General features: G+C 30.5%; 1 protein-coding gene across 1 annotated transcript in view; it reads left to right on the top strand.

Moving 5' to 3' along the window:
• The window catches only part of Deaf1 (deformed epidermal autoregulatory factor 1), an 8,436-nt gene extending 4,251 nt beyond the window's left edge, over window positions 1-4,185 (top strand). The window contains exons 5-9 of the mRNA XM_043016989.2: window positions 1-47; window positions 242-432; window positions 1,456-1,622; window positions 2,176-2,311; window positions 2,693-4,185. The exon at window positions 1-47 is cut by the window's left edge and continues 83 nt beyond it. Coding sequence (XP_042872923.1) covers window positions 1-47; window positions 242-432; window positions 1,456-1,622; window positions 2,176-2,311; window positions 2,693-2,884 — 733 coding nt within the window. The 3' untranslated portion in view covers window positions 2,885-4,185. The remainder of the gene's footprint in view (window positions 48-241; window positions 433-1,455; window positions 1,623-2,175; window positions 2,312-2,692) is intronic.
• The last annotated feature ends 5,815 nt before the right edge of the window (window positions 4,186-10,000 follow it).

Raw genomic sequence — 10,000 nt, 5'->3', positions numbered from 1 at the left:
TTTAAAGCGAACGTTGTCAGATGACCCAGGATCTTCTACACCAACAGGTATGCTTTATTCACAGGTATCACGGGAATATTGATAAACACTTTTTATATTATGTTTCAAAAAAAAATTCTTGATAAACTGCTGTGTATTGCAACTGTTAAAGATTTTTTTATGACTTTACCATTTCTTATAACATGGTCTCCAATTATTTAAACTAGTTCCAAAAGTTTATAGTAATAACTTTCTCTTTCAGTGACTTTACCAGTGTCTGGATTAGGAGAACTTACTGTAGTACCAGGTATTGTCCTTGGTGGAGGAACCCCTACCACTACAGTACCTACCACACCCCAGGGAGCAACCACTGCCCCCTCTTCAGCTGGCAGTCCCTGTCCAGTTAGCCTTTCTAACCTGCCTTTGGACAAAGCTTGGGATCGTATGAATGAGGTAGATATACTTCTGTGGACATTTCTAGTGGAATTCATCCTAATATGAATATCATAGTATTTTGTGTTGTATTTCCTTAAAAAGATCAGATTTGATAGAAATATTTATAGCTAAGTGGAAATGTAAATGTTTCTCTAAGTGTAGATTATGTTATACTGATGTTTTGTACAGTATGAATGATTAGAGTAATTTTAATCATATGAATAAAGCACTATAAGGAAGACATCACTATCTACATGATGCTGAATAGTGTATAAAGTATTCTAGCAAAACAGAATGCAGAAACAATATTCATAGATATAATATTTCTCAAAATCAACTTGTATTTTTCATTGATTTTGCAATATATGTTTCACTGTTTAAAAAGCACATTTGCATAAAATCCAATATTACAAGAAAATTCAAACTTTAGGATTAGGTCCAAAGAATTAGTCAAGAAACAAAAATAGAAAAATAAATATCTGTAATTATGAAGTAATTGGCTCCAGGAGTCTAAGTATCACAATAGTCACTATTAATAGGTTGGTGAAAACTCTCTTGATGCCTTTCTGCAATGATGACACAAAGCTATTTCATAAAGAGCCCGGAACATCTCAGAACTTTCATCAGAGCTTGATATTGCTGCAAAATAGACTGTGTAAATGAGGAGCTTGTAGGCAGCACCATCTATTAGGAAGGAATACTCCTTGATGATGTGTAAAATACTTAAAAATCACTTTGAAGCTAAAGAATCGTATATAATGGCTGAAATCTGACAATGTGATGAGTTGCCATATTTAGAGAATGCTGCTAGTCTCCACATTGGTGTCAGCATAAAGAAATGTATATACATGCATAGTATCACCTAAATCTCTCAGTTATTCCCCTTTTCCCTGCATGTGCTTTTATGAAAGGAATCTCAGATCTGAAGATGATATTGATGAAGCCTTATAAATCAAACAGTTTAGGGAGAGATAAACCGTAGCAAACAAGTCTCCAGTCAAGCAATGAATTATTTTAAGACTTGATATTTTTTCCCCACAGGTTTTATTAGGTTTAGAAAGAAGTGTATCAGGAGCTCGAGCTTTACTTGAAGAATTGAAAGATAGAACAGAACAAGAGACTTTAGATCTTCGAAGGAAACTCTTACAAGAGAAGGATGAAGCAGTTACGCAAGCAAAATTAGAAGCTCAGTTATCAAACATGACTAAGTAAGTAATGCAATTTCTTGAGATTTTTTTAGTATTTCAAATACTGAACTTAAATGATTAAGATTTGATTTTTGAATTTGTATGATTTTACAATTATCATGAGAATCTACTAGGAAATTTCAATATCATATGAAATTGCTGCATTTATGTTTAATATCTTCCAGTGTGTATGTTTTCTCTATTATCTTACTGATTGCGCTGTATCTTAAGGAAATTAACTGAATAAGTGTTTGAAAAATAAATACAATATTCAAAGGATCTATTCCACTGACTACTGTCACAGCATTTATTGAACTGGTCTCTAAATGGTATTGATATTGAAAACTTTGATTATTGCTACTTTTGTATGTTATACTGAGCAAACATTTGCAAAAGCAATTGTGTTTTGATTCCAGGGTAGCATAAAATTTATATATGTTCTATATACCAGAAATTGCAAAGTTCCTTGTTGTGATTTAACAGAATCACAAGTTATATTAGAAATTTTATGGCTTTTAATGAGCAGGTTAATAGAAATCAAAAGAAAAAGCCACTAATCCTCTTTTCTTGGCAGGCCATCAGAAGGGTTCCTGGTTCAAGTGAGAGATGATGATGGAAATCAGTCATTGCAACCCATTATGCTAGACTCTTTGATATCAAATGTTCCTACACTGAAGCCAGCCCCACCCATTAATGGGGTAAAGAAAAAGGTAAGAATGAGCAAAGGGACGTCTTGTAAACTCTTCACTTTACAAAATATTTTCTCTATTGAATTTTGAACTCTAACACAATACTCGAGAACTTATGACAATAAGCTTCTCTTGCTTCACAAGATCACTTACAACTGACAAGTATCAGAAACCTTCATGCCTGTTTATCAGTATTGTAATTTTCTTGGATTGAATACAGTGAAGTTTATTATATAATGTAAGTATATTTCTATTCACTTAAAACCTGCATCACTATGTTCTAGAATTATAAAAAAAAACTGCTCTACCTTATTTTTTCCACCTGTAGTATCACCAAAAAAGAAATGCATTGTTACTATACCTAGATTTTTAGTTGAATGAATAACATTTTCTTTGTTCCAGTGTGTCAACTGCAATAGGGAGAGTGAGTTGGAGTGCTCTGGCTGTCACAACAGAGCTTATTGCAGTGACTTTTGCCAGAGACGAGACTGGGCCAACCACCAGGGAGAGTGTGGTCGAACTAGTCCCCCTCCTGGAGATCCTCTGAGTACTGTAACCCAAGTTCCTGGATATATATTTATGCTTTCTGACTAGAGCCTAAAAATGTAATGAAAATCAGCATTCAAGAATTTATTTACTCTTATGAATGTACTGGAACTTTGATAATGCACTAAAATTGAGGCTTTGCAATATTGTATGTATGAGTATAAAAAAAGAAAAAGAAAAGGCACACTATATCCTGTCAGTATTTTTGATGTGCAGGTAGATTCTATATACAAAACAAAAGAGTCTCTTATCTAAAAGTTACCTTAGACTGATTTTTTCAGTGTGATATTTGCTATTAGTGTGTGATTATATAATATATATTTTTAATTTATACTGTGAACTTCATATAAGTAATTTATTGACTTATAGTGATCAACAACTAAGGAGCTGTTGGGTATTTTGCTAGTCTTAGACATTACCAAACAAAGTCGTGATACAAATTATTCTTTAGACTGTTAATCACTTCAAGCCTCTTGGAGTAATATATTCATTAAGTAAACTCTTTGTCAAATTCAAAAACAAGGTTACTGTAGGATGATTTACACTTATTTCAGTCTTTTGTGGTTTTCATTTATAATAATTGACTGTTCATATATAACACACAGCTGGGTATGTGATATGGTTAATTTTTAATTGTTAGGTTTAATGTAATACAGTTTTATCACATCTTTAGAGTTTATGACTTGTTGCTTATGCCTATCATTTGAACATGGTTATCATTTCTTCATCATCTTACAAATACTTTCTCTCCTATGGAAGATGTAGCATATGTGATACATCCGTCTCGTCATTACCTGTATAAGCACACTTGAAATAGTACAAACTGGTTTCTTAAAAGTGTAAAGAAAACCACCAATTATGGTGATTTTTGTTACAAGTTTACACCGTGGTCACGGTCATATGTTCCTCTTGTCTAACAGTGACCAGATTTGAAAATTGGTTTGTGTTCATTGTTGATATCTTTTCTTCTTTCAAATGTGTATTTGAATAAATTATTTGTGTTGAAATGTATAACTTCATTTGATTTTCTTTAATGTGTGTCTGACTGAGCTTTATTGCTTCTATACAATACAAATAAAAAATAAGGAACAGTCATGAATCTTCATGGTTCTAAACAAAGGCACTAGTTAGCATTACTATAGCCCAGTATAAGAGAAACGATGTTTCATATATGTATTTTATCTATTTTGAAGGACTTCAATGTCATTCTTGAGTGTTCTCACTGAAGTACAACATAACCTTTTAGGAAGATCATCAGGTATTAGCAGAGCTTCCTTTCAGAGTTTGACTACTCACTAACAGTCATTTTTTTTTTTTTTTTTTAGTATACTATCTGAAAATAAATAAAAGGAAAAGTGCGCTGATATTTGTATCCTCTCGCAGTTTATAAACAGTCTAGACATTTGTAGCAAGAAATAAAATGAGAATTAATAACTTCATAAAGCACGGGATATAATTGAAGTGTTTCAAGTTATAAGTATAAATGCATTTATTATGTCTCTTGTTCCATGGAGTTACTCATTCAAATTTATAGCTTTTCTCCATTTGTCACAATGATTTATATTCCTCATGATTGTTATATTGCACTAAATCCATATATGGGGTACAGGAAAATGAATGAAATAAAGTGTATTCCCCCTATTGCACTTTTTTTTATGAAACTATATTATGATCTTTTTGTCTTGGGCAACATTTAAGTTGGACATGAGCATTATTACAACTATTCAATCTTTGATAAAAAAAAAAAAAATTTAAGAATAATTATGCACACACACATACACACACACACACACACACACACACACACACACACACACACACACACACACACACACATATATATATATATGTCTGTGTTTTATATATATATATATATATATATATATATATATATATATATATATATATATAGATATATATAGGGAGAGAGGAGAGAGAGAGCGAGAGATGAGAGACGAGAGAGAGAGGAGAGAGAGCGAGAGAGAGAGAGAGAGAGAGCGATATATATATATATATATATATGTATATATATGTATATATATATATATATATATATATATATATATATATATATATATTCATAGATATATATATATATAAATAATTATATATAAATATATATATATATATATATATATATATAATATATTATATATATATATATATATATATATATATTTATATATTATATATATATATATATATATAGATATATATATATATATTATATATATATATATATATATAGATCATGTATATATATATATATATATATATTTTATATATAAATATATTCATATATATATAATATTTTATATATATATATATATATATATATATATATATATATATATATATATATATATATATATATATATATACTGTATATAAGATCTATTATATATATATATATATATATATAATATATATATATAATATATATATGTAACCATTACACTACACGACCCAACAAAAGGATCATTTAACCAAGTGCCTTACAACCACCATGGAAGTTACCTATATACTCTTTAGCAGAGCAGTGATAGTGAGGTTTTACAGACAATCCCTGTGGGCACTCAGCAAGAATGAATTAGAAATTCATGTTCAAATCAGGTTGCCAAAGTTATATCTAGATGATCCTTGTTGGTTTGTGTAGTGTAATGGTTAGGAGCCGGGATTGTCACTCTGATGACCCGGGTTCGAGTCTTGGTCAGGGAGGTAAAATTTGTATATCTATTATAAATGCGTTACTGCATTCTACTATCTTTCTCACATAGATATAGCCTTGGTAACCTGATTTGTGACTTGAATTTCTGCGGTGAGGGAGGTGGTTTTGGTTGTGTGTTTTTTGGTTGTTGGGGGGGGGGTTTGGGTGGGGGGGTTTGTGGGGGGGGGGGGGTGTGTGTTGTGTGTTTTGTGTGGGGTGGTGTGGAGTTGGTGGTGTGGGGGGTGTGGGGGGAGTGGTGTGTGTGGTGGGTTGGGTGTGTGTGTGTGTTTGTGTGCTGTGTGTGGGGTTTATCCCCCAAGTTTCTTTTTGTATGTGTCTGGTGTGTGGGTTTGTGTGGGTGTGTGTTTGTGTGGGGGTGTGTGTGTGTTTTGTTGTGTGTTTGTGTGAGTGTGTGTGTGTGGGTGTTTTGTTATTACTGGGTGTGTGGGTGTGTGGGGTGGTGTGGGGGTGTAGTGGGGAAGTGTGGTGGGTTTGTGTGGGGTGGGGTGGAGTGGGGTGGGGGTGTGGTGTTTTGGGGTCTGTTTTAGTGGGGCTGGGTTGTGGGGTTTGTGTGTTGTGGGTGTGTGGGGTTTTGGGTGTGTGGGGTGTGGTTGTGTGTGTGGGGGTTGTGGGTTTGTGGAGAGGGGTGTGGGGGTGTGTGGGTTTGGGTGGGGTGTGTTGTGGAGTTTTTGGGGTGTGTGTGGTGTTGTGGTGGGTGAGGGGGTTTGTGGGAGTTTGTGTGGGGGTTTGTGGGTCGTTTTTGTGGTTTGGAGTGGGGTTTTTGGGGGGGGTTGTGGTTTGTGGTGTGTGGGGGGTGTGTGGGGGTGTGTTTTTGTGGGTGAGTGTGTTTTGTGTGTTTGTGGTGTTGTGATTGTGGTGGTGTGTGTGAGTGGTTAATCAACTCTTTGATTGTAAATACTAACCTTTTCCTCTATCTACTCTCTCCTCTCTCTCCCCCTTCTCACTCTTTTCCCACCCACACCTTTCCCCAATCTCTTCACTCTCTTTTCAACATTAAATCGGTCTCTCACTGCCCTCCTCTCATCACCTCAAAACTCTCTTCTCCTCTCCTTCCCTTCTATTCCTTTTCTCTTTTCTTGAATCACTCTTCTCGGGTGTGTTTGTCTTGGGGGGTGTGTGAGGGGTGTTTGAGTGTGGGTTTTGTGTGTGTGTGGTTTGTGTGTGTGTTTTGGGGGTTGAAGTGTGTGTGGGTGTTTTTTTTGGGGTGGTGTGGTGTGAGAAGTTTTTGGTGTTGGGGGTGTGGTTGTGGTGGTTTAACTATCTGTTTTGGGTTTTGTGTAGTTGTGGGGGGGGGAAAGGGGAGTGTGGTGTGGGTGGGGTTTTTGTGTTTTTGGTGGGTGTGGGGTGGTGGTGTGTGTGTTTTTGTGGGTGGGGTTGTGGTGTGGTTTTTGGAAGAGATTTGTTTGTGTGATTTTTTTGTTTTATTCAGGGAGTTTGGGGTGAGGGTGTGTTTTTTTGGAAGTTGTGTGAGAGTGTAAAGGGTTGGGATGGGTTTTTAAAAGGGGTTTGTGGGGTGGGGGGTGGTGTTGGTATGGGTGTGGTGTTTGTGTGTGGGGTTTTTGGGTGGGGTTTTGTTTTGGATTTGTGGGTTGTTGTGTGAGTGTGTGTGGTGGTTTTTTTTTTTTGATTGGTGTTTTGTGTGGTTGGTGTGGGGTTTTGGGGGGGTGGTGGTGGTGTGTGCCCTTCTTGTGTGGGTGGTGTGTGATTGTGTGTGTAAAGTGTGTGGTTGTTATTAGGGGTGGTGGGGGGTGTGTGGTGTTGTGTGGGGGTTGATTTGGGGGGGGTTTTGTGGGGGTTTTTGGGGTGAGGTGTGTGGTTAGGGGAAGTGAGTTGAGGGGGGGTTTTATTGTTATTGGGGTTTTGGGGAGGGTGTGTGTGGGGTGGGGAGCGTGGTTTGTTGGTGTGTGTGGGTTGGGGGGTTTTTTTATTTGAGATGTGGGTGTGGTGGGGTTTGTTTTTTGTTTTTAAAAGAGGGGGGTTTTGTGTGTGTGTGAGTTTTTTTGGTTTTTATGGGTAAATTGATTTATTGATGATTTTTGTGTGGGGAGATTTGGATTGAGTGTTATAGGGGGGCCTTTTTTGGGGGAATTTTTAATTGTTTTGATTGAGGGGTGATTGTGTTTAATTGTTTTTTAAGGGTGTTTTTATTTTTTTGGGGAGATTTAGTTTTATGATTTAGTAGGAGGTTTTTACATACTTTTTGATAGATAGATGAACAGCAATCGGTTTTCTAAAATTGACCCACCCTCAAAAAAACATTTTATTTAATTTTTGAGAATTTTATATTTAATATATATTTTTTTATTAGTTTTATATTTTTTTTTCTATTTTTAAATAAAATTTATATATATACATATATATAAATTATATGTTATACAATTTAAAAATAAATATATATTATATATATTTATATATATATTTATTATTTTATATATATATATTTTATTTTAAAATTTTTAAAATAATATATATATTTTTTACTTTCTTTTTTTTAAATCATTTATATAAAAACATATATATAAATAATTTTATTATATAATTATATTATTATATATATATATATATATATTTATTATACTATATATAAATTATTTATTTTTCATATATAAAATTTTTAATTATATTTATATATAAATTTTTAATTATAATATTTTAAATATTATATTTATTATATAAATTTATAAAATTATATATATTATATATTTTTTTATTTACACATTTAATTTTTTTATGCAATAAATTACGTTTACATATACGATATTTTTCATATACATAAAAATTTACATTATACGTTTTCATAAAATTTATTTTATAAAATTTTCTTATAAAAATTAAAAACACAAAAATTACCCCTTGACATACACTTGCACTTGCAAATACACGGGGACACAGCCACTAAAAAAAACATCCCTTATTTAAAAAATTTATTTTTATATTTTTAAATATTTTTAAATATTATTTATATTTAAATATATTTATATTTTTTTATAATTATATATATATATTTATACATATATATATATATTTATTTTTAATATTTTTTTATTTTATATATAAAATATATATTTATTATAATATCCATATATATATTTTTTTATATATTTTATTATTTAAAATTTATTATTTTATATTTGTTTTTTAAAAATTTTTATATATATTTTATTTAATTTTTTATATATATTATTATATATTATTTTTATTTTTAAAAATTTTCACATTTTACACCACACAATGGGTGGTATACTTTCCTATATGTATTATATACCTATATATATTATATATATAAAAATATTTTTTATATATTTTAAATTAAATTTTATTTAAAAACACGATGAAAAAATGATGTAATCAAATGATCATGATGATATGAAAATGAAAATATGATGTACTTATAGTGATAATTAAAAATATATAATGATTTAAAGATGATAAAAAATATTTTTATGAAAAATGATAATGATAAAAATCATGTTTTAATGATAATTGATGAAAATGATAAGAAATAATTTGAAAATAATAATAAAAACTTTTTTTGTGGTAATAATGATTGAAAAATGTATTAATAAGGATAATGATGAAAATGATAATTTGATTGATAAGAAGATTGAAATGAGAGCTATTAAAAGGAAAAACAATTATTTTTAATTAAATGATGTGGAATAAAAAAATTGTTCTTATTTTTTAGTTTTCATTTCAAATTTTAGTACTTTTCCTATTTTTTTTGATAATTAATGATGTTATGTTGATAAATTTGCATTTTTAAATGAAATAAAAACAATTGTGAAAATGACAATGATATAAAATGTATGAAAAAATAAAATGATAAAAATAATGAAAAACATGATAAGTAATGAAATGTTATAGTATAAATAATTTTATGCTAATAAGGATAAAAAAAATGCTTTTTAATAGAATTTAAATAAAAATTTGTATTTGGTGTTTTTGATAAGGATTTTTCATAATGATTGGTATTTATACTATTACAATTATTGCTATTATCATCATTATCGTTATCATAAACATCTTATTATCACAGTTTTTATGATTATCATCATCATTTTTAAATTCTTGTTTAAAAATGTTATAGTTTTTTATATTCCCCCTTTTTTTATGAAGCTAAAAATTATAGATTATAGGAAAAAAGTATATATTGGTTTTTTTTTGGGTTCCTTTTTTTTATTGTTTTTGAAACTTTTTTCCTTTTGAAGAAATGTATTTTCTTTTATATAAATTTTTTAGGTCCCCTATTGGGGAACCACCCAAAACATTAATTATTATATTATTTATAAATTTTTATTTTTTTTAAATTTTTATTTTTGTTACAATTATAATTTTATAGAGTAAAAAAAAAAAATTTTATTTTTTTTTAATTACATTATTTTTTTACACACACCCCCCCCCAACATATTTAATTATATGTTTTATTATATTTATTT

The sequence above is a fragment of the Penaeus japonicus genome, unplaced genomic scaffold, assembly GCF_977035675.1.
Source record: "Penaeus japonicus unplaced genomic scaffold, GWHDUDI00000001_assembly GWHDUDI00000032, whole genome shotgun sequence".
NCBI lineage: Eukaryota > Metazoa > Arthropoda > Malacostraca > Decapoda > Penaeidae > Penaeus > Penaeus japonicus.
This window is presented reverse-complemented; position numbering and strand designations above follow the sequence as displayed.